Raw genomic sequence first — 26,883 nt, forward strand, 5'->3', positions numbered from 1 at the left:
TTTTTTCATCCTCGAAAATCTTCCAAGGGGAGAGTAAAGGAAATTTAGAAAATCGAAATATTTGTTTCGATACCAAATGACTAAGAAATGCATAAAACGTCGAGATCTGGTGTTATCACGAAAAAACGTTTTTGGCCGGAAAACGACTTTTTGAGACTTAGCCTGAGTGGCCAAAAAATCAAAACTTTGAGTGCTTTGAGGCACCCCTAAATCATGTCCGATTGAGCTGAAATTTTACACAGGTCATTTTTTTGGACCAATAAACAAAATGTACATGGTCGGTTTTTAAAATTCGATGATGAAATTTTTCCCATACATTCATTGCCACTCTGGTGACCCCCCTATATAGGAGTCAAAGATGTAGTCCTGCGTAAAAAAGGCTCTAAATAAAGAAAAAATATCTTTCTAAATGGTTGATATCCTTAAATGTCTCAGATTCTCAAAAAAAAAAAGGGAAGTTAGCATTTCTTCGATATCAACACCTCGAGAATGTTGATGTTTTAGGCAAACATTATACTTTTGGGTCATAATTTTGTTCTTGAAAGTACACTCGAACATTTTCCATTTGTTGTGAAAGGATTGAAAATTCAAAAGTTACAAAAAACAAAGCCAAAATGAAGAAAAAATACCTATCGGATATTTTTTTCATTTAATACAAAAAAGTTTGAGATTATTCGATAAATGATTATTATAGAAGAACACCTCCATTCTGAGCGATACTTTTGGTCTATCTTTTCAATGTTATTAGTTGAGTAGTAAACGAAAAATAAACCTATAGACGAAAAAAAGGAATGTTTTTAAAGTCTTTCAGGGAAGCAAAACTTTCACTCCTGTAGCAAGGAATCTCACAAATATGGCAATGACGAGACGTAAAGAAGGATGTAAGGAAGTTGGAAGAGGAAGGAGGAAGTTGCACTGAGAAAGAAGCTATGCAACATTAGTGTACTTTCTGTTGAGTGAGATAAGAGTTGAACATATCCAAAACTTTTTCAATAAGTTCGTACTTACCATTGGCGCCTTCACTTAAAACTTCCCAATAAACGTAGTGATAGAATTGAAATGGGGGATACGCAGTTCTTAATTTCTCCTCTACGTAATCTGATTAATCCATACAACCAAATAAACCCTAATTCAAACAACGAACCCCTTCCTATTCCCACAGGCACCGACGACGAGGTGCAGGAATTCGAGTACTTGGACGCGTGGGGTCCTCGTTTCGACAAGCTAGCCAACATGTACGGTGACCATCACCCTACGGAGCTGGACGAGCTTAATTAGACGTCGCGCGGCTCTCAGCAACAATTTCTTCGAAGAAATTAAAACCATCAAACAGTATCATTGCCATCAACCAACAAAAGTCTGATCCTGGGAGAGTGTACTCTGGTCCACCTACAACGATGTAAGAGCACGTGGTTTCTCTGGAATGACAAAAAAAAACACACGTCTCCTACACGACGCAGACTGTATGCAAGCTCCAGAAGCAGGCGGTAACGACGGTAACAGCAACAAGACACGTAGGTACACGTTTTTAAGCAACCGGGATTTCAGTTTGTTTTTAATCACCCATTGAAAATGTGTCGGAAACAGAGAAATGAATCAGCATGGGAAAGCTAAACCAAAGTTTAATTATTAATGTTAATAATGAAGATATTACGCGAATTTTGAAGGAGAAACAGCCTCGCTGGGGACGAATCTTCGCCCCCAAGTGAGGACAGAAAAAGGAATGCCTACGCTCAGCGAATCCTAAGGAAGAGAACATGATGCAAAACGCACGAAACAAATGAGAAAACAGAAAATCTTTCCTACCTTCTCGTGTGGGGATGATGATGAACGGAGGGGGGGGGATATTAGGCAAAGCTTGCTCGACTCGAGCTTTGATAAATGTTCTGATGATTCAACTTTATACTTATATCAACGAGGTTTTAATATGTGAGGTTCTTGTTTGGACTTTTTTGGGTGTAATTTATACGAAACAAGGGCTCATATACACTAACAGATATACACTCGAGAGTTTGAAAAACAGGACACAGATATACACAGTAAAATCGGAACAGACAGAACATACAACTGTTAACAGAGGTTCATTTTCTTGATTACTCCTTGAATTTACTTCCCGTGAAAGGTATCTTTTCGTTATTTTTATCCATAGGTATATATTTTATTATTTTTAAATAAAAATCGAACACATCAATGTTCCTGTTTTTTTTTTAATTTTTGCTAAGTAAGTGATAGTTTTTTTCTAGTACGAAAAACTGAAGCAATTGTTTTTATAAAACATAGAAACCATACACGTTTCACGAATACAGACACGAAAGGAAGCGTGCACGCCCACTCTTTACGTAGCGTGAGAAGGAGAAGAAAAAGAGTACGAACTAACTTTTCATGGCCATCTACTTTTTAGAGAAAAATTAAAACACACGAAAACGAGAACATCGTAAACTAGTTTGTAAAAGAAAAAAACTGACAATTAGTGTATCAACAGCCACAGAAAATAAGAAAAAAATTAAACCCTAAAGTATATAAATCAAATATACAATACAACAAAAATGATAACTAAATCTGAGGATCGAAATTTATGCACAGTGGGAAAATCTGTTTGAAATGTGGGTAAAATTGTGGAAAATGTTGGTCATAAATCGTGGAAGAACACATGAGTGTTTTAAGGTAATTTATTTATGTCGTAAGTAAAAGAAAGAAAAAACTAATATTAATGAAAACATGATATTGTACATCCAAAGACTGTAACATTTATTCTTGAAAGTTTTAGTTTTCGACCGTTTAGTTTCAACTTTTAAAGTAATTATTAAGAAAGCCAGCAGATAAACCGAAGCATATTTGATACTGACATTTAATAAACAAAAAAGGTAAACAAAAGGGGAAATTTTATACTATAGTTTCCTAGAATACCAAACCATAGTTGAGTTTGTTTTTGTTCCAGCAGCAAACCAATCCAAAACAAAACCACACGTACACAAATATACCAAAACCCTCAGCACCGATCCTATTTAGACAGGAGATTTACACATACACAAACACACACTCGTGAGGGGAATCCGAACAAGAAGAAGAAGAAGAAGAAGAAGACGAAAAACTGAATCTGTATTATTAAACAATATTATTACTAACTTAGGTGAAGAAACAAGAAACGATATTACTTAGTACGCTCATTATTCTAGGGAGATATTTAATCAATGCCATCACAGAGGAGAAATGAATCCATTTTTTATCGTTATACATACTCGACTTATTAGTTTTCATTTCTCTTCGAGAGACGTTAAAGAATTGACAACTCATTTCAGCTCATAAAAAACATACGCATTTTCATCGGCGGGAGGGGAAACATTTAGTCATTAGCGAAACGCCCCCCTCGATAAGCCTCATTCCCCCATTCACGCATCTTCAGCCACTCCACTCAAATCATACTGACAGTCATACTCACACACACACACCCTCAAACATACAAGGCATCATCAAGTAGCAAACACGCGCGAAGTGAATCTCGTTAGTTAATTGAAATCTATCTTTTTTAATAAGAAAATTGAAAACAAAACTTGGGCATTATTAAAAAAAACTCTGGATCGAAATGACGGGGAGAAGGAAGAAATAATCATAAGAAAAACAAAAGCACTAAACTCCTACAGCAAACCGAGAATCCACTTTGTGTCGGAAGAGACCCACATCCACTCACACATAAATACATGAAGTAAGAACTGGAAAAATCACGCATTTTAGATGAAATACAACAACAAAAAAAAAACAGAAACAAATTACCGAACAGAAACTGGTGTTAAAACATAGACCGTGAACTACTGAAATCCTAGTGTAAATATAGTGTTGTAATATTTAACGCCGGAAAATGAAGATATAGGAAGAAGTAAGAAGGAACAGCTTATTTGAGGATAACCGAGTTTTTTTTCTAACCCGAGAGAGGAAAAAAAAACACGCAGCAAAAAAATGATGAAACTGAAGAGAGGAGTAATAATGTTACTTAGAGAAAATTTTAGATGAACAAACGACGGTCAAACATAAACACATAAACAAACACACTCAACACAACTAAAACAGAGCAGCAAACTAAAAATCGACGACGTTCAATTATGGATGGAATAAATCAAGAGGAAAATGCTACATAAAGTGAAAAAAATGGAAAAGAAACACAGGAATAAATCAGATGAATGATCGAAACTGAAGCGATGTTGCCCTAAATTTGAATTACGATGACAGTTTCCATTTGCCTGCTTGCGTTGTGAGCGGCGGGTTCTCGCATTGCTGTGTTCGCCTTCGGATATTATGATATCTATCAAAGTTTTCTTCAACTGTGATATGAAAATGAATTCTCCAGGAGATGGGAATCGATTGTTAGATACAAGTTCTAACATAAATTCGATAGTGTATGGAAAAGACTTTGTTATCATTTTAGATACCGAGGGAAATATATTGTATGAACTGTTCTGGAACTTCACTCACCGATAGGTAAGTAATATCGAATGATCATAGTTTTTAAGAAAGTTCATGATTGTTTTGGATGTCACCCATAAACAAAAGGGTTTTCATGCGATTCTATGTCCGTTTTATTGTTGAGATTTTGTTCCTCTTTGACATGAACACTGTACATTTTTAACGTAGGACTACGACTTTCATTTCTGTAACGAGGATTCGAAAATGAGAGCGTGACACTGTGCAAGGTTTTGAACGTTAATACCTCTTTGCTCGCTGAACGGAAGTGTATAATAATCACTTCAATCGAAAGATGAGGGGCCTGATCACGAACATCATTGCCACAGACGCTTTCACTTCACTTACACATCACTTAATCTTTTTGTGTCTATCATCATTGTCACGGAAAGATGCGTGAAAGTGTTCATTCCCGTTTATAGCGACATGTCGGTTGCATAATGTCGGGCGTTTGAACGTTATGTAGGTAAAATTAATACAGCGTATGAGAGAACATTCCATTTAATTAAGCGTATATTTTAAAATGACAAGCTTGCGATTAGACCTCGATGATTCGGTATTTCAATGTCAACTATTCGGACTCATCCCATGATTCATTTGCTTAGTGCGTTAGTTTGCTGAATCAAATGCTGGTTCAAAGATGAGGAGGAATACTTGGTTGCTCGTGAAGAATGTAGTTGTTGAACATGTGGGAATGTAATTTTATTTTCTCTTTCTATAAATTACTCTAGAGATAAAACATCACTATTATATTTAATAATCGACATCTCGCATACTCTTGTTCTTAGCTCTGTCTTACTCGTTTGAATAGTGAGAGGTATTTAGTATAGGAAGGGTAAGAATCATTTTACAAGAACCGTTTCTACAATTTTGACAAAAGACTATGTCTTTGTTTTCTATATAGGGGTCACTCTACGAAAAATGTAAAGATTTCTTAAGAGTTTTCAAACGCATATTACTCAAAATGGTTATTGCGACATATGTTGTGTTATATATCATTAGACAGGAAATTTATCCACCAATCCAATTACTTTTTTGCTTGAAACATGAACAGTGAATATAGTAAAAAAAGTTAACAATTTGACGATTTAATTGGGTATGTTTTCTTTCGATTGCACTATCCACTCGCTTCCTCCCCGTAGCAATGAGCAATATTTTTGCCTAAATTCGGGCGTTAGCTCATAATGTGAGTTGATGCGTCAAATGAATTAAGGTGGTACCAGAATGCCGCGCTATGCGTCGCGTTGCGACAATTGGGCTTTGACAATTTATTTTAAATATGTGTGTTTCCATTCAGCCGAACACAATAATGCGTTGCGTCATTAGCATCATTGGACTAAACGCTAACATTTGTTCTAAACTGCTTGCTTCGAATTCGCGATGACAATGGCATGGTGTCGACGTCTGGTGGAAACTTCAAATTAGGGCCATAATTTGGGTCCCAAACTCATTAATGTAATCTCTATCAGATTAGATGACACGAAGCCGGTTTTTAAATTCTAAAATTTGAATGAAAATATTCACATCATGTTATTTGATTGATGATTGATTGATGATGATGATTTGAAACACGTGTTTCTGACTTTCATTCAACCATGTGGCCAAACAATTCCAACATTGTTGCTGAATTTTTTCATCATAATATAGAGTTGTCTTCATAAACAATTTTCGTATGAGACTTTTTCACCACCCACAAACAAAAATATTTTACATTTAAATAGAATACTAGCTTGACATGGAAAAGCTAATTTTCATTCAGAATTTTAATTTTGAAAACGTGTTCATCGACTGAAAATCAGTTATTCTTTCACGCTCCCCTAAACTAGTAAACGAAGCTCCATGCCTCCAGCGCGGATATGTAAATATGTTGTTTTTAAAAATATTCAACTGATCCGTGGACACAACATGGACAAGATTTTCATACGAATTTTATTTTGTTTTTGTTTACATGAAAAGTGGTGACGCGAATGCTAGATTGTGACTGCAAATCAACAGACTGCGTCGGGCGAATGTTTTAGTACAAAATGCAAGCAACGACAGCTGATGAGAAGCAACGCACTACGCGGCATTCGGTTTCCACCTTTATTCTCCATTTACCGATAATAGGCATTAATTTTATATTATAACGTATGTTGTCCAATCAATTTGTGCTCAATTCATGTTTTTATCGAGTAGGTTTCACTACTAACAATTTGTGTAATGGATGTCATAATATCAAATATGTTGTTTGGTTATGTGAAAATGCGATGAATGAATTTAAATGGCTGCTGATTTAGATGATCGAAAGGGTATACCCACTTAAATCAGATTATGATAGCTTGAGTAGTCCCGATCTTACAGGGCTATGAAGTTATTACAAACAATGTTCCGGACAACGTGGTAACGAAGGAGATAATGCTATTCTTATCTATAATATACTTTTGTAGTCATAAATAGATTGATTTGACTGAGGTTTATATTTATGTAGGTCTTAACTATTTAGACTTGTGTATAGGCATGTGTTTCTTTGTCTTCTTCTGTATGATTGCATAAACAGAAGAAAAGGGTCGTAATGGCTTTCATGGTATTTTTGTGTACATTTTTGGACAGAATGCGGTACCGAATTCTACCACGTTATGTCATCTAACCCGTTTTAAGCATACAAGTACATACAGAAAACGAGTTTTCCAGGGCAACAATTTGAGGTATCAAAAGAGAAAAAAATACGGATTTTGAACAATGAAAAACTCAATTTAAATGCAATTACTACACACAATCACAGTCCTATGTCAAGATCCTGTCCGTGCCCCTAGGCTCAGACTCATCAACTTTTTATGAATAACGATATCTTCTATATCTCAGAACAAACCCGAATTTATCCACCTCTCGATTAGTTCATCAAAGTTGTCACGACGGATGAACTCTTCCGGATTCTACACACACGGTGACAGCAGTAATAACGTTGTATACAATTCACTTCGTTTTCACCGTGAAGTGACGTTCGTGATCAGGCCCAAAATGTCCAAGAGTTATATGATTGTTACTTATTGATCGAAAACTTGTTTCAATAGCTTAAAATTGCTTTGGAAACAGGCTATTTAAATTATCAAATCTATATAAAAGCCGGTGCCCGCTCAATGTTCGAGATGGATAGCGGTGAGTCAAATAGCTGTCAATACGGATCCCGAAATGGGATAGATAATATTTCACCATATCAAAAAGACCGCATTATTTCGCTGGTTTACTTTATATATTAATACCTTTACATACCATACCTTTACCCCTTTAGTATAAAAAACCATTCATATACCGTCGATGGGTGGTGAAATTGGGTCAAAAATGGAGAATGTTACTATTGGTAATATGTTGACAAATATTGCGAATATTTTCGAAAGCTGTGAGCCGTTCCAATGTATAATACTTAACTGTACTACAAATAGTTATTATTTAATAATTCATCAAAGTTTGATGTGTAAATAGCCATCAAATAACACCACACAAAAAATCTCATGCCCATTATACAAAACTACTAAAATTGTAGATATTGGATAGAATTATTATTTATTCGTAATTATTTATTTCTCATCGTAAAATATTAGACCCGTATTTTTTTTCCATTTTATGTCTCGGGACAAGGGGCGCAATCTTTTTTTATATTTTTTCTTGAAAGCTAAGATTATATAACATATACATAATTCAGAGATGTGTTATTTTGTGTTATTGAGTTATGATTTTTCAAAATTAACCAATGGTCAGAAAAATCAACTTCTCCCCCTTTTTTCCAAAAATAACCTTATTCAATAATTCATAACTTTTGAGCTACTGGATCGATTTAGATGATCGATGTATCAGCTGATCTAGTTTAAACATTACCGTAATTATTGATTGTAATTGTTTTCCATAGCTTACATGGTTTCGGAACTAAGGTCACCATATTTTTTATATTTTTTCTTAAAAGCTGAGGTTTTTTTACATAACTTATTCGAATATCAGAGAGGTGTTTTCTCGTTTTCGAGTGATTCTGCAAAGTTAACACATTTTCAGTTTTCGTAGACTATTCCAATGCGACTGGACAACATCTATGCGAGTAGAATACAATTTTTCTGCGTATATGGTATTTCATGTGGCTTCAAATTGGTATATCGATCATCTGAATCGGCCCGTTAGTTTAAAAGTTATGAATTTAAAAAAAGTCATTAAAAAAACAGAAAAATGTTTTTTATGTCCTTTGTTTAGTTCTGAGAAATCATAACTCAACAACACAAAATAACACATCTCTGAATTATCGATATGTTATATAATCTTAGCTTTCAAGAAAAAATATTAAAAAAATATTGCGCCCTTGGTCCCGAGACAATGTAAACTATAAAAAAATACTTTCAATAACTACCAGACCAAAATCCCAAATTCTCGCAAGTATAATATTTTTCGAAAAGCTTATTGGATTTACTTTTTATATGTCGATCATCTGAATCGGTGCAGTAGTTCAAAAGTTACGAGTTTTTAAAAAACGTGAATTTTGAAAAAATGAGAAAAAAATTATCTTTCGGACCACCCTAATGGAAATGGTCACCTATTTTATTTGATATGTAGATCATCTGAATCGATACATTAGTTCAAAAGTTATGAATTAAAAAAACAGTCTTTTTTGGAAAAAAAATGGGAAAAAATGATTTTTTGGGTAACTATAAAGTAGAAATGATGATTACCCTAATGATAAAAAATACGGGTCTAATGTTTTGCGATAAAGAACAAAACTACCACTTTTCACGAAAATCTCAGAACCACTATATCAGTTTGACATGGAATGGCTGTATATTAGGGTGACAATGGATGTATGGAAGAAATTTCATCATCGAATTTCAAAAACTGACCATGTACATTTTGTTTAGTGGCCCAAAAAAATGACCTGTGCAAAATTTCAGCTCAATTGGACATGATATAGGGGTGCCCCAAAGCACTTAAAGTTTTGATTTTTTGATCCTTGAAAATCTTCCAAGAAATTTTGGAATTCGACATTTTTTTCGACTTAAAAATGCATAAAACGTCGGGATCTGGTGTTATCTTGAAAAAAATGAGGATTGAGTGACCAAAAAATCAAAACTTTGGGTGCTTTGAGGCACCTTTCAATCATGTCCGATTGAGCTGAAATTTTGCACAGGTCATTTTTTGGGCCAATAAACAAAATGTAGATGGTCGGTTCTTGAAATTACATGATTAATTTTTTTTTCGAGATGACACCAAATTTCGTCGTTTTATGTATTTTTAACTCATTCGGCATAAAAAAAAACATTTTACAAATGATCATTTTTTCAGAAAACCATGTTCAGCTGTCTCATTGAAATTTCATATATTATTCAAAGTTCTTGGTAATTCTTTCTATAAAAATTCAAAAATGTGAGTACACTCCTGAAAAATTTCCAAAAATTTCAATTTATTAAAAAAAAAAGACGGGTGGGTAATGTCGGGGACATAACCGGAGTGACGTAGGACTATACAATGGGGACAGCTTTTGTTAAATATATTTTAAATATATTGTTTTATTTTCTTCTCCTACGTGAATACCTACCTATCTACCTGAAAAATGGATTAGTTTACTGTTTACTCTTTATGAATATGTTGATGGTTCGGAAAAGAACCTTTGGTGTTGTGTTTTTGTTATCACTCGATATTCCCATCTTGTTCGGTTAAACCTTCCTGTTTAGCTATTGCGTTTGCCACTCGCCACAGCTTTCACAGTTGGAAAATTTCTTCCCATCCAGCTTGTGACATGTTGTTCAGTAAATTACATTTAATGCGACGTGCCGGAGAAACACTTTGCCACTCACTGAAACTAATTGTTGCCTTGATGAGCGCCGAACCGAAGCTGCTCTGTTCTTGATGCGGGTTTTCTAATTGTCGTGAGCAGCTTTGCAAGCCAACTCGAGCACTCCGACGGCCGAAACTCTATAATCGCTGTTAGGTATACTGGTGCTCCGGCACCAATCCGTTCGGCCTAGTTACCCTTGCGGAGCAATCAGTGAATGCGACCAACAGGGAACTGGAGACCTGCACGGTTCGAGTGAGACTTTGCCTTTCCCTTAACTTGTTCTCCTTTGTTACGTCCACGATGCCGATGCCGTACAACCACACGAGTTTACGGTTTGAAAGAAAATAAGATATTTTTTTGGGGTCCGCGTGTTTTATACTCTAGCGGTACACACTCACAGGATAGAGACAAATCGGCAGACTCAGCCAGAGGGGCGAGTCCAACGAGACGAACGAATGAGCGTTAAAAGGGAGCGATGGCAAAAAAATACATTCATTACGATTTGTTCGCTCGTTGGATTCACATGCAGGCTAAAAAGGACCCTTCAGGATCACAAAATTATCTTCAATCTAAAGAGTTTATTGTTGTGTTATCACTCGATATCCCCATCTTGTTCGGCTAAACCTTTCTGTAATGGCACGTCGCATTACCACCACTCAGTATCGGATTGGAGGTAATTTTAACCTGTAATTGAACATTTGCGATGACAGTGGAACAGTGTCGACTTTCAATGTGGGGTCATAATTTGGACCCCGAACTCTATGTTTACAAAAATGTTCAACTAAATATGTCGCATTACAGGTCCGTCCAATTAGCTAAATGTCGAGATAAATGTAAATTACTGTACTTTCAATCTAGAAGCAATTTAAGAATTGGTGAAAATCAATAAGCTAGAACAACTGCCAAATTCACATACTCATCATATCCTGGCAAACAAATTATGAAAAAATCAATTTGTGTTTTATTAATATTTTGGATAATGTTTTAGAAAGCATTGAACAGTATTTCCTAAACTCTTTTTTGGAAGGTTTAATGGCCCTGAAAAGCGCCTTGTTTTATGGAATGGTTCCAATTTAGAAAACTTAGTACTCGTAGTTTTGAAAAAAACCATTTCGAACGCCCTCGATGCCGCCTTGTTCTGGATTTGCCACCAAAGCAGTTTGTATAAAGAACAAACTTTTTTCTTCTGCTACCTGATGCCGTTTTGCGATTGCGTTTTTGCCACTCGCCACTCGCTGCAACTGCCTGTTGTCTTGATTGTCCACCGAACCGAATGTGTTCTGTTCCGAATGCGGGTTTTCTTATCGTCGCGAGCAGCTTTGCCAGCTAACTCGATCACTTCGGCGGCCGAAACTATATAACGCCGGCTCGGCCTAGCTACCCTTGCGGGAAACTCCAGACCAACACGGTTCGAGCGGGATTTTGCCTTTCCCTTCACTTTTCCTCCTTTGCCATGTCCAGACATGGCTGCTTGGGTTGATTTGTTGATGTGTTGTGATGCGAACCGACGTGGTGTACGGTTTGAATGAGAATGATCGTTACGGCAGCGGAGCGGGGATTTTTAAGCTGACTGGCTGGTGCGAGAATTACGCATGTGTGAGACTGCGACCAATGTTTCGTTCATATTTTTTCTTTTTCCTTTCCAATCGTGCTTCATTGTATTTCGCTGCTGCTCTGGTTGCCCGTTTTGGTCGGTACGATTTGAGGAGCACAAAATGGACCAATCAAAAATGGGCACATAGTGCATTTTGACAATGCTTGATATTTCACAATTATTCAATTATTTATCTCAAGTAAAATGAAATATTATTCGTTATGATAGATGCGTAGATATATTTCCTATCAATTGATGCAAAAACCTTTGCGATCTATTGAGAAATGCTAGAGTTATAAGCGTTCCAAATCTTGCATTTTTTCCTACTTGTTCAGTGCCTAGATTTCCATTTCACCCCCTATATCTTCCGGTTAGACGTAGTCCTACGTCAAAAACTCTTATATCACAAAAACCTCTCCCGATATGTTTTGATATAGGAGTAGTGGGAGCAAAGTGGTCACATGGGGTAAGGTGGTCACCTGTTTGTTTGGTAGTATAACTATTAACTATTGACACCGTATTGATAGTCACTTTATGTTTGAAGAATTTCATGACTTTTGAGTCACCCTGTACTTTCACTTTTGTACAGAAGTGAAAAAATATTTGTAAGACAATAACAACATACAAATTAAGTATGTATACATACACATATTCCATGGAACATGATTTCGTTTCATTTTTGTTTATAGATTACTAGCTGACCCGGCAAACTTCGTCCCGCCCAAATTTTGTTTTTTGTTATCAATACCTTCAAACATTCACGTTCTCTTACTATGAGTAAGTTCATGGGTCCAATCGCAGAACTGTTCATTGATTGATCTTCTATTCGACCTCGTTGAATTTACCTAGTACTATAAAATTCTTATTATTTCTAGCAAAACTCAACATAATAATATCAGATTATTTCCAGACATAATTCTCGTTCAAGATTTTTCAACCACTTGCAAATCACATGTTTCTCCGTTACATGGAATAAATGTTTGATACAGAAAATATGATAGAATAAAGACAGCCCTAAAACGAACAATTCCTTCCTCGAGTTCTGCTCTTATCAACACATCCGGCGATCAGTTTTTTGGTATAGATAAAAGAAGATATAGGAGTGCGTTTCATCACATTAAAATCCATTTCCAGTTTCGAACAAAGATCAATTTCGCTAGCGCAAACATCAAATGGACTAACAGCACTTGTCACTATGTAATAGTAGAACATATGGTAATTTAATTTTCCGAATTTTCCCTTTTTCCTTTAGAGTTTTCCGAAAATTTTCAATTGTCATGTTTGGTTGGAATATTTTTGGTTGAAATATGTGTAATATTTATATTATTCCAGAGGAGGGAGGGGTGTCATACTATTATAGAAACATTTCTCATACCCAAAAACGTTCACATCCCAAATTGTGTTCGATTAGCTCTCGAGTTAAACAGAAGTTAGAGAGCGGGAAGAGTGTCTAGCCACCATAGAAATATTTATTGCATCCTAAAACCTCCACATGCCAAATTATGCAGAAATGTATGCTTTATTTGTATGGCAGCCCCCCCTTAGGGAAGGGGGTGGAGAATCTAACCATCATAGAAACATTTATTGCACCCTGAAACCTCCACATGCCAAATTAGGTTTCATTTACTTGAATTATTCTCTTTGTGTTTCATTTGTATGGCGATTATTTCGCATAGAAATTACTTTTTGGGGGCAAAGTGGTCAGTGAAGGATTGCTACTGGTTCTGTTCTCAAAATCTGATATATTTATCATTTTCTGCTCCTAAAGGGGTCCCTATTATGGTTTTGACTCAAATAAAATATGCCACCCGAACTAAAACCAAGCCTCATTATGAAAAACTTTATGTATTTCCTACTAAGTTTTTGTACGTATAAAAAATTTCAATTACGACTCTAGGCCTAGCTCATTTCATACATGTACCTACTATTTCAATAATGATGTACACAAGACAAGAAAGCACGCATAAATCTATCCCTTCTAGCATGATACATGCGAGTGACCACGATTCAAGTGTCATCGATTCAACTATAACTGTGATTTCAAGCAAAGATTTTACCAGAAGATTGAGCTATTGAAAAAAAACATAAAAATAACTATGGCGTTGGAGGCTACCCTTCACTTGTTACCTTTGGGTCAACTAATAGAAGCGCTCTAAAGCTAAAAAGATATAAAAAAATATTAGACGGGGACAAAACTGGTCACTTGAGCATCCTGAATCTCTTACCCGTTGGACCAACCTCAGAGATGAACAGCGATTGGATGGAACCAAGGACCAATTATTACATTCCATACAGAGTGATCGAACTTTCTCGTTCAGTATGGGATGAGGGTGGTCCCGATGTTCGTAATGGTACAATCCTGTTCTATACCGATGGGTCGAAAATGGGTAACAGAACAGGTGCTGGAGTGTATGGTCCCAGAATAAAAATTTCTGTAGCTATGGGGAACTGGCCAACAGTTTTCCAGGCAGAAGTAGCTGCAATAATAGAATGTATAAATGTCTGCCTTAAAAGAAATTATAGACATGCTAACATTTGCGTCTTCTCAGACAGTCAAGCAACTCTTAAAGCCCTCAATGCTTTCAAGTGCTATTCAAAAATTGTCTGGGAATGCATTTGCCTTTTACGACAACTGTGTCAGAGAAGTTCGGAACAACTGTACTGGATTCCTGGCCATTGTGGTATAGAGGGAAATGAACAAGCAGATGAACTCGTAAGACGCGGCTCAAGCTCACCCTTCACTGGTCCAGAACCATTCTGTGGAATTTCTTAATGTGTGTTGAAGAGTGAGCTGAAGAAATGGGAAGAACGGGAAGTAATGGCCAACTGGATGGCTGTATAACTCAACCAGTCAAAAAAATTTATCACGCCGAGTATCAAAATTACTCAACAATTGCTGAGTCTTAATAAGAAAGACTTCAGCACATTCACTGGTCTTATAACAGGACACTGTCCGAGTAAATACCATCTCAAAAACATAGGTTTAGTGTAAGATGATATTTGTCGCTTTTGTAATGCCGAAAGCGAAACCTCGGAACATTTGCTCTGCAAATGCGGAGCACTAACAAGACGCAGACTTCAACACCTTGATAAGGCTATTCTGGAGCACAAGGAAGTTTGGTCTGTGTCGCCGATCAGGACTAAATTTTATCAAACAGATTATTCCTGATTGGCACCTATCTCGCTATAGCTTTCAGTCTACTTCTTCATCAATAAGCAGTAGATAAGCTTTAAGCGTAGTACAACAAATGGGCATACCACAATAGTTCAAACTAATAAAAAATGGACGCAGTGGTTCACACCCAACAAGGAAAAAAAATGGCGTTCATATAGACTTTATAGCCTGTTTGACAGAAGTAGATAGCGCGAGTCGTGCAGTGAAAGGAAAGTATGGAAAGTGTATTTTCACCGAAACCCATGAATCGAAGAAAGGAACTAATCCGGGACGAAACGAGAAGAAATACTTCACTCTTGCTATAAACATCAACCATAAACTAGCCTTGTTTTACGTCCGATCGATACTCTCATCAAACCATGAAATTAATCAAACCTACTCGCATCGCAAAATATCCCTGCGTTATTCGTTTTACATCCGGTTGACATCCCACCACGGTCGGTCGCAAGCCGACATGGAATGGCGAAAGTTTGGTGGAATGCTGAAATACCGCCGCTACAAATGGTTCGTCATAAATCCGATGCTAAAAGCTTCCATAACTTACCTTTCGAAATGACCATGTGGATTCTACCGAGGTACTGCACATATGTGTGACAGTTGGGTGGCTGAACGTCCGTCCATGTATTTCGACGCCATCCCCAGCGCCTTCCGGAGAACGACTGTAAAGACAAAACAAACAGGAGAACTGAAAGTTCAACTTGTTGTTTCGAACATTTCCGTCAGTGGAAGAGGACGAAGCGAAGGCTAATACACTTTAGAGTGTCGAGTGAAAAGTTCGGCGAATGCGAAATCGGATACAACACCCGTTTTGGTTTATGGGTTTGTGCTTCTACCTTCAGCTGTATGTCTAATGGGTTTTTCATTTTTGCGAGGTGAGAAACTTTTCATTCATACATTGAATAGAATGCGCATTAGATAAATTACTGTCAGTGTTATGATGACTAGGTAGTTTCCATCCCTCTGAGCATTTGTTGTTTTGGTTCTTCTCGTTTACAAATTAAGCTTGTGAATATGCAAGCGCTCATTACAGTCGAATATGTTTATTTTAAATTACAAACTGATCAAAATTCATATCATGCAAATGAGGATATTCGATTACTCTAAAACTGCCCATCGGTGTATCGACACTGTGATAAGTCAAGTGGGATGTCCAGCAGGTGCCTCTCGTAAATTAATCCTGTGCAAATTAACTTTATTATTATCCCCCGATTCTCCGATGCGTTCGCTACCTTATCTTTTTGCTATCTGCATGGGAATAACCAAGCGAAGCTTGCCTTGGTCATTCCAGTAGTATTCCACCTAACGGTTGCAACCCGACCACAACAGTTTTATACCAACGCCGTCGCCACACGTTTTCTATGGTTGGGAAAACTAGAAAATCTCATGAGCGTCACCAGAACAAGGCAAGGCTGCTGATTTTCACAATGTGCCACTTGGGAATCGTCTCACTCCTCCCTATTCCTTTCTCTCTCTCTCGCTCATCATGCGAGCGCAAATTGCTGCTCGAATCGAATCGAAGCGAATCGGCATTCGGAGAAACCAGGAAATCTTAATTTGATTACAGCCCGACATCTGGCCAAGCGTTCCGTGTAGCCTTCATTGGGGGTTTCCGAGCTCCATTTGTCATTCCCGATTTGCATTTCATCTGTTGGCATCCAATGACAAGTGGGCTGGGTCGGGTGTCACTGGAAATAGTTGGTTATCATCATGCTCTGGTTCTGGTTGGTTGGTCGGATGATAGCCCTGCAAAATGTTTGATTGAATTTATAATTACGACAAAATTAACCAGCAGTCACCTTGTTTTGTGCATTGGCTTGTGTACCTATCGATAAAATCTTATTTGAACGATAAAAAAGAGAGATTTGCACCAGAAAATCTAAGAACAAGAACAGGTGCAGACTTTTTGGGACTACGATAATGAGGCCACACTGGACCCCATGGCCCATGTTTAGGCAATCTGTTTATTTAGAAGTTTTCCGAAAATGGCTAAAATATTGAAGAACTTTCCAAGTTACTGCATTAAAATATTGTAAAAATATTACCGGTTTATCGGAGGCCGCCAAATCAGAGTGCGGCTTTCGTTGCAGAAGGAGATTAGCACGTTGATCCCCGTGTCGGTCCCTAAGGACTGACATTGAGCTTTTAGTTAGAAAAAACGTTGATCACTGGTTTATAACTGGTTGATACGGATATAAGGATATTTCTAATGGCTCAAGATGTGTGACTACTCATTATACCCCTGCCCCTATTGACCACGTGGACATTCCTACAGTTTTTGAAAAAAAAAAACCAAGACAATAATAGAGTGGCACCTAAATTCCATTTAAGGCAGTATTCTAGTCTGATAATTTGAAAAAAAAACAAAATTTGTTCCCTTCATATCTCTGTAGTTTAGGTATTCAAGAATATACCCTAGAAAAGACTTATCGAAAATTCTATTATTTACCGAGTTAGAGCCATTTTAGTGATGCGGTATCTAACCTCGTACGGCCATAACAATAAACTTCAAACACGTTTTTCTCGAAACTAGTGTACAAACTGGTGTACACGATATCTCAAGTTGTACTAAACTGATTCATGTCGAAATTAAATGAAAACAATCAGCAGGCATCTCTTTATCACATGAACCTCTAAAAATGATATTTTAAAAATTTTACTAATTTAAAAATATCGAAAAACGTAAAAAAAACCTTTTAAACTGCATTTTCTTTTTCAAACGGCCGCCATATTGTCAAAAAAAAAAGGTGTTTTTGGCTTGTCTGAGGTTCGTGCGATAGCGGAATCTTTATTGATTCAGAATCTGTTCGTTTTTTTTTATTCAGATGACCAGAAGGGCTGGAATCGTGTACGCCATGGCACAACTTTTTTTAAACCCTCTCTCTTCATCAGCTTCTGACTATTTTAGTTATGAATATGTTTTCTCCGTTCAATTTTTGTTTTATTTTTTTGTTTTTTATTTAATATATCGTTTATTCCATTCTATTGTTAAAAGATAGATGAACAAATGATGATATAATGAATAGTAGAAATATTGTAAATTGAAATACGGAACTCGAAAAAACTTCCAAAATTCGTGTCTCTACACTATATAAGGGAACTTCGATATAACGTACATTTCTCTTTCAAAATTGTACGTTGTGTCGAATTGTACGTTATATCGAAGCATAACAAAAATCTCGGGAACATTGCTCATATTATTTTATTTCCCTGTAACAGTACCCTTCTTTCGATGTTTGGGAGACTCTTTAGTTAGTTAGACTTGTTAGACCGAAACACTTTTTTTAGAAAAATGAATTTAAATTTTTCAAAACAATTTTTTAGTGTAATTTTTATGTTTTTTTTTTTAATCAAAGATTAAATTATTTCCTATATTTTATTCTCTTACTATAATTTTATACGTCTTGAAGTTTTTAAAATATTTTTTTTTCAATAAAAAGTTAAAAAAGCTTAAAATTTAAAAAAAAATCGTACTTTAAAACTATAAGAACTACAGAGCTTTGATCTGACAATGAAATATACGAAATTGTTCAAGCTTTCAATTAAAAAAAATACATTAAAAAAATTGACGAAAACTCTAGCAGTAGATTTTCACAATCTACTCTTGATCCCAATTTCTTACCACCCTGCAATTTCAATTTTCAATTTTGCCATGTGAATAAAAGGTGGTAATTGCTTGGTTCCAGGTCCGGATTATAAGGTGGGTGCATTAAAACATCTCAATCAAGGTCTCGAAATTGTGGTGCCCTGCGTTGTCCTGATAGAACACAACACCTCTTCTATTAGCCAATTCTGGACGTTTCTGGTCAATCGCTAGCTTCAAACGGTCCATTTGTTGATAGTATAGATCTTGAAACATGTTGATATATACTAATAAAAGTATAGCTAAGAGTTCGGCTCCTTTAAACCTATGTAACTGAGCCTGTAAAAATAAATGACTTAAATAAAAAAAAATTGTATAAATCTTAATTCAGTGTATTGCATAAAAAAAAATAGAAAAAAAAAATTGAAAAATTGAAAAAAATAAAAAGTTATAAAAAAGTCACAGGAGAGTTGTGTCCGAGACACGACCGCATAGTTGATGAGGATTCCGTGAGGCTATCTGTTGATTGTGGATATGTTTGAAGAATTACATCGTCAAACTCTTTGATAATGATTTGGCTTAAATCTCTCTGTTGGGGAACACATTTCGGTGGGAAAGCTTCCCCTGCTTTCATGTATTTGCAATGCCGATTCTCCTCAGGCAGCTGTTAGAGACCCGCCGCATGTGTCGTCAATTTCGACCAATCAGAAGTGGGTATTTCCATTAGGATAGCGGTTGAGATTTTTCAATTGTTCGATAGTTAGTTTCATAGCATATATTATTTTCTTCGATATAAAAAATTGTTATGAAGTGTCGAAATCGATTGACGCAAAAATTTCATCAATCCATCATGAAATGACTGAGCAATTATCATTTGAAATTGGACAATTTTCACGATGTGCTCGATTTTCGATTTTCAATTTATACCCAAAATGTTCCCGAGAGACGTAATCCCACGTCCAAAATAAATCAAATTGAACGTATTTTTCTGTTACAAATTGAACGGAGAAAACATATTCATAACTAAAATAGTCAGAAGCTGATGAAGAGAGAGGGTTTAAAAAAAGTTGTGCCATGGCGTACACGATTTCAGCACTCCAAAAAAAAACGAACAGATTCTGAATCAATAAAGATGCCGCTATCGCACGAACCTCGGACAAGCCATACAGCTATCGGTACCATAAAAACCAACCACGGCCTGGCTTGCATTTTCGCATTTACAAAAGAAAAAGTGTAAGATGTACCGAATTTTCTCTTTGTTGACCTTCATTGTTAACACCCTGTTACACAAAACTGAATGGAAAAAACAAAAACAGCAAAAGATTTTTTTAGTGTGAAATGTAACCTTCACAACCAGCCTAAACTTGAAATTATATGATCTATATTACGCGGGATATTGATCACTAAAGCCAGCTTCCGAGAAAATAATGGATAACTTTTTCCAAAACCTAATATATACAGATTCACGAATTGTTCTCGTTTCTTCGATTTTTCTCCAAATTTGTCCGGGATGTTCATTGGTTTCTTTCAAATTCCATTTACGTTGTTTTGATGGTTTCCCGTATAAATGGTAAACCGTATAAAATTGTCATTTGATAATTTAATCTAAGCTGGCTGAGTTGTTTGAGTTTTCAGAAAATAAAACAGTGAGATTAAAATATTTATTGGGATTCATCGCAGAAAAGTGAATCACGAAACAAGACAGCAGTGGCATATATAAAAAAAAGTCATGGACATCATCACGGTACTTCAAGTTATAGAAATATTGCATTGTATTTTGTAGTTCTTGCTCGTTCAATATCCAAATAGCCGCTCAAACGCATAGACTTAAGCAGTGCCCAATTTCTGATGCCGTTTATTATTATCAAAATAAAATCTGCCAAATTGTCAAAGAGATATTTGATTTGGCAGTGTCCTGGAGGAACACGACGCATGTCGTATTGACTATTTCTGGCCTTAAACTCGCCTTAGAAGATAGTTTTGAATCGTTAAACTGCGAACAGCACTTGTTGTAATTTATCGACTGGTTACTTGGTAAAAGCCCATAATGCAAATCGTTTTAATTTATCGAAGCCGACTCTAGGACTTTGCATCAGCAACGAGTTGAGGGCCAAATTTCATACAAAAAGGATTCTAGGATGTGAAGCAAATGATGCAAAAATATGGCACGAGTAAAATTATGTCTCACTTCTCGATTGAAAATAATTATCTCTCGCTTCACTTCCTAGAATGCTATACCACAGCACAGTGGTTATGATTGTGAAGAGTTGCGCATTTGACCCACTCAAAGTTTATTTGGATTTGGCGATAGACGTAGACCGCGTTGAGAAGACAAAGCTAATCAAGTTTACGAAACAATTAATTCTACTGATTCGAAACTATACTTATCATTTTTGTCTAAAATTTCGCTAGTTTCTATATATATATATATATATATATATATATATATATATATATATATATATATATATATATATATATATATATATATATATATATATATATATATATATATATATATATATATATATATATATATATATATATATATATATATATATATATATATATATATATATATATATATATATATATATATATATATATATATTTTTATACCATTTATTTATTTAAGGCTCATTAGCATTTTAGCTGTAATAGAGCCGAATTTTAATCGTGTACATGTCACATGGTTATCATATCTATAATTAGCACATTACACAGTTGCCATTCGCCAGTATTTCTAATATACCATTACATATGGTACATTCACACAGTAGCCATTTAGGCGTAAGAGTATTATTTCTGTTCTTCCATTATCCAGTTGGACCACCGGACAGCGGAGACAGTTGATTGATCATTGTTGAGTTATTCATAGAACGGCAGCCCGATGTGTCTTGCAGAGCAGAGCAGTTGTATGGATGAATCGATCTTATTTCGACCGTGGGTCGATCATCGCAGATAATTGTTGCGTAGACGTAGTTATTCTGTAAAAACACAAAGATGGTCAATGAGGGCCCTGAGTTTTGAACTCACGATCGATCGCTTACTAAGCGAACGCGCAACCAATGTGGCTACGTCATTTTATTTTTTTTTCATTATCATTTTAGCTGTAACGGAGGCGGATTTGATCGATTAACGTGCAAACATGTCGATAGATATGGTAAATTACCCAATAGCCATTTCGGCGTAAGAGTATTCCTCCGTTCTACTGTTTAGTTGGACCGGACAGCAATGATTGTTAACACAGGGTCTTTCAAATTAAACGCTCATGCTACAAATTTTAATAACTTCTACAAAAGTGAACCGATTTTTATTTACAAAAAAAACAAAATAAAGCTTATTTTAGGACATTTTCGATGTGATCACCCTTTTTTTTCGATAATGCGTTTTAAACGGTGAACAAAATTCTTCATGCACAACTCTAACATTACGACTTCGATGCTGTTCAAAATCCGAGTTATTTTTTCTTTAGGTTCCTTCAAATTTTGTGGCTTATTAACATAGCAACGGTCATTCACGTGCCCCCAGAGGAAGTAATCGACGACGAGAAATGTTGAAATTCTTACTATAAGAGGGCACAGTTTCATTAAGCCTTCGGTTGCTCGAATGATACGGTTTCACTAAAAATACAAGTTCTTGTAAATTGTACATCTTGACTAAAAACCATCCGAACAGACTGCATGAGTAGCCGAATAGTATCGTCCGGAAGTGAGGAATGCAGTGTTACCACCGACGGAGCGAAAAAAAAGGATGAAAAGATATGTCTCAATAACGTTCAACTAATCGGGAATCATGCCGGGCTTACTCCACTCAAAGGGTGACGGCCTTACCCCAACAGCATACATTTTTTAAGGAGACTATTTCTATTAACTAATTGCTTTAACTTAACTCAACTCGAATCCCAGTGATCATTAACAATCCAGAGGACACACTGTAGAACAACGAAAAAGGATTTGAAACCTCGTTCAAAAATTAAAGCTTAAATTCCACTGAATTCCGCGTTTGTTTTAATTAATATTTTGACATTTGACGAATCACGGTGGGTTGGATTTGATTTAAAACGTTTTTAAAATTATAAATACTAACATGTACAGTTCTCAAAGTAAAACTCAACGGGTGCTGGTCTTACCCCCAGTTCCACTATGTGTTTTTTTGCGTTTATGAAGCGAATCGCAGTAGTGTATGTATTCCATGACACACAATAACTAACAAAGTTTTTCAAACACCATCAAACCCAATTTTTTCATGTTTTCCTACTGAAATTACTACTCATGTTTTACTTGTGACATTTTTGTGTGTAGATTCTCGCGATTGAGACGTTCCGCAAACTTTTTTCTGTTTTGTATTCTCTATGTTAGGAAAAGTATTGGGTTGGGGAAAAAGAAATGTCTTATATTGTCAATATATGGAAACACTTAAACATATCTTGTGTCATACTTATCGCATCGGGTCATACTATACGGCTATTTAAAGACGACAATCTGTGCTACAAGTGTCATTTTGACAGTGTTGCGATTGTCCTTTTCAGTCTCAAGTTGTAGCGCGTCAAAGATGGAGTCCACCAAGCAAGAAATTCGCCATATTTTACGTGTTTACACCTGCGAGGTAAAACTGCAACGAAGGCGGCCGAAAGAATTCGTGTAGTTTATGGACCCGATACTGTAACGATTTTTTTTTGCGTGAATACGGAAAACGAAACCGTATTACATATACCTTTTTACTTTATTTTTCAGGTTAGATAATAGCTGTTCTTCGGATAATAAAGACATTTTACTTCTCCTCCTGCTTGGAATAGACAAGTGTCAGATGGCACTTGCCGCAATAATGACGATCTTCGTGTGCAGCCATGAAGATTCCAGCGCCACAAGTTTCGCTGGGGCATTCACGACGGAGGCGGTGAATCTTGCCGTTTTCGTCGACCTTGTAGTATTTCAGCACAGCAAGGTTAACCTTCTTCCTCTTGTGCTTGAATTTCTTTGGGGTAGAGTAATTCTTCTTCTTGCGTTTCGTGACACCACCTCGCAGGCGCAACACCAAGTGAAGCGTAGACTCCTTTTGGATGTTGTAATCGGACAAAGTACGACCATCCTCGAGCTGCTTGCCGGCAAACATTAAACGTTGCTGATCTGGCGGAATTCCCTCTTTGTCCTGAATCTTGGCTTTAACATTCTCGATCGTATCCGATGGTTCGATCTCAAGGGTCTTTGGTCTTTCCCGTGAGTGTTTTCACGAAGATCTGCATGACGGACGCCCTTCTCTGACACCATACACAAAGTAAAAGAAATAGGAAACAGGATTCGCACGGCACAGCGTTGGTTTGATCGATTTCGTTCTGGTGTAGTGGCTGTCGAAGATACACCCCGTACTGGTAGGCCAATCGTCGTGGAAACCGATAAAATCGTTGAAATCATCCAAGTAGTCCGGCATGTGAGCACTCGCTCGATTGGCCAGGAACTGGGTAAAGACCATAAAACCGTTTGGCACCATTTGCAGAAGATTGGATTCCAAAAACAGCTGGATGTATGGGTGCCACACGAGTTGACGCAAAAAAAACTTTTAGACCGAATCAATGCCTGCGATGCACTTCTGAAACGGAACGAACTCGACCCATTTTTGAAGAAGTGCGAGACTGGTGATGAAAAGTGGATCACGTACGACAACCTAAAGCGAAAAAAGTCGTGGTCGAAGCGCAGTGAGCCGGCCCAAACCATCGCCAAGCCCGGATTGACGGCCAGGAAGGTTTTGCTGTGTGTTTGGTGGGATTGGAAGGGAATCATTCACTATGAGCTGCTCAACTATGACCAGACCCTCAACTCGATTCTCTACTGTGAGTAGCTTGACCGTTTGAAGCAGGCGATTGACCAGAAGCGGCCAGAAATGATCAATAGGAATGGTGTTGTTTCTCATCAGGACAACGCTCGGCCTCACCGATTTTTTGTATCAGAATATTTTTGGCATTTTTCAGCAAAGTGGTCGAAAGTGGCCAGAAGTCATAAAAGAAAAGTGTAGAGGGAACCCTAAGGAAGACATTTTGTTATAAAAAACTTTGAAGGTATTTGGAGAATTGTTTGTAGGTCTACTTTTGAATAAATTCAATGTAGAAAATGTACTTACTTTCACACACTCACTTCACAGCTTCAATTTTTTTTAAACTAAAAGCGGAACCCGAATTCGAAATCAACATAAAATTCTCTATTCAGAACACCATCACATTATTTTTTACATATTTTGTAGCACTTGTGCAAAATTTGAAAAACATGTGTGTTTATCGCTAAACTGGTTAACTGCATCAAACACTACGTTGCCACGTTGTTATCGCAACGAAAATCGTCACGGACACTGTTGTCATATGTGATACTAGATTCCTAGAAGGTTATAGAACAAAACTAGACCAGTATTTCGGTCAGACATTGTTGTTCATTTTTCGAATTAATGCCACCTAAAATTTCTGAGAGACCACTGTGCGGCACAGTCATAGTCAACTGAGGATAGTCAACTGACTATCTGACTGACTATATCCGTATTCAATGGGAAACGACTTTTGTCTTCTTATCGACCATCTCATTTCAATTTTTCCAGTCAAATTGTCTTCATTGCGCTTTGTAGTGGCTTCCTGTCTTAGTTCGTTGGTTTGAGTTCACGATGGATGGACAATAAACCGTTATACTGTGAAAAATAATGATCGTTTGACAATTCTTCAATTCATATATTTTGGTAGTTGCAGGCATCATACACAACGTAAAATGACGGTCATAGAATTTACTTGTAACGAAGAACATAATCTATTGCAATGCATGAAATGATTTACCTTGGCATTTATTCAAACTCTTTACTTACAAAGCATTTATGTTGAATTCAATTGAATTAGAAAATTGTTTCATTCATAGAGGCATAGCATCCTCCTATGTCTCTTTAATACAAATTACGCGATCCGAGACATTCCATTTTATTCAAATCAAATGGATGAAACTTTTAATTGAATAGCTATGAGCGTCCTTTCACATTTCAAATGAAACACTTTGGTGGATGAAACAGAAGAATAAAAGAAATGAAGAGTCGATGTTTCAATATGCGTAAAGAATATAGCGATTTCACTTCAACTCGATAGACTGAAATGAATAAATCTGAAATTACTGTGGCTCATGAGAACGGAATACATAAAAAAATATCTTCATTTCGTATTCGAAAGTGACAAACCCTGGTAATTGATTCAAAAAAAAAAAACGTAACATTTGATTCCAACAGACAAAAGACAAGCACCAATAAGTCAAATGTTAAACATACAGTTTGAATAATTATACTTAATTTGATTCACGACATACATCGGACATGCAGACCCGCAGCTACGAATTCATTATTCTGTAACGTTTCAGCGCTGTTTCACCCGTTCACTTCGAGTTCCACCATCATCTCCCTTGAAACATAAATGGGCATCTCCGGGAACGATAATTCAATTTCGACTCAATTGCTTGAAAATAATGCTTCAAAGGATGATGGTGAGTTTCCTGGAAGTGGAACGCCAACGGTCTGGGTAACAGGAACAGCTCAATCAACAACCAGACCGGCCATTGGCGATTCGCGTCCTATCCGTGCGGTAAAATTGATTGAGTTCGAGTGATTTCAAGCGGAAGTACCGAAACGACATCGCCTCTTCCTTCCGAGCGAACGTGGCGCGCTTGTCCAATGAAAGACAATTATTAGATATCTTTCGTTTGGCCCTGCATACCACTGCTATCGGGTTCGAGCCTGTAGGGAGGCTTGGAGGAGCCGTTCAGCTTGGTTCCTTCGAATGACTTTTTTTTCTGGGACATATCCTTCATTATTGTTGTGCTCTGCGGCTTCGATGGTCGATTCGTGGTATTGCCGTAAATGTTTTTCTCGCCGTTTGGATAACAACATTATTAAGGTGGCTATCTTTCCGTAAGTTTAGTGTTATTCTGTAGTAAAACCTTTCGTGGGTAAACGCGTGCGGTTGGGTTCACATTTCAACTGGATATTCGTTACGAAACTGAGCCCCTTACTGATTTCAGCAAACAGAATAATAAAAAAGCTATACAACCCTCAATACTTGATTGAATACAGCAAACTTTTCCACATCAACTGAACATCAAGATTCGGCTCTCGATTGATGGCTCTCCAGGGAACTGCATTTTCGAAATACTACGGCAGCTTCGTATCAATTTCTCCCGGACATAAATAAGGTTGTTTATATTGTTGCTGGCTGTGTCAAACAATAAAGTAGAAGTATTTCTTCCTGCCGAAACAAGCACCGAAAACAAGTTGATGCC

General features: G+C 36.7%; 1 protein-coding gene and 1 pseudogene across 2 annotated transcripts in view; one reads left to right on the forward strand and one right to left on the reverse strand.

Annotated features, from left to right (window-relative positions):
• Nucleotides 1-4,190, forward strand: part of LOC129776330 (neural-cadherin) — a 107,521-nt gene extending 103,331 nt beyond the window's left edge. For both annotated transcript variants that reach the window (XM_055781916.1, XM_055781917.1), the window contains one exon: nucleotides 1,163-4,190. In XM_055781916.1, the coding sequence (XP_055637891.1) occupies nucleotides 1,163-1,278 (116 nt within the window). In that variant the 3' untranslated portion in view covers nucleotides 1,279-4,190. The remainder of the gene's footprint in view (nucleotides 1-1,162) is intronic.
• A 19,090-nt stretch (nucleotides 4,191-23,280) lies between these two features.
• On the reverse strand, nucleotides 23,281-23,837 carry LOC129776332 (ubiquitin-40S ribosomal protein S27a-like; annotated as a pseudogene).
• Nucleotides 23,838-26,883: the final 3,046 nt, after the last annotated feature.

The sequence above is a fragment of the Toxorhynchites rutilus genome, chromosome 3 (assembly GCF_029784135.1).
Source record: "Toxorhynchites rutilus septentrionalis strain SRP chromosome 3, ASM2978413v1, whole genome shotgun sequence".
Lineage (NCBI taxonomy): Eukaryota > Metazoa > Arthropoda > Insecta > Diptera > Culicidae > Toxorhynchites > Toxorhynchites rutilus.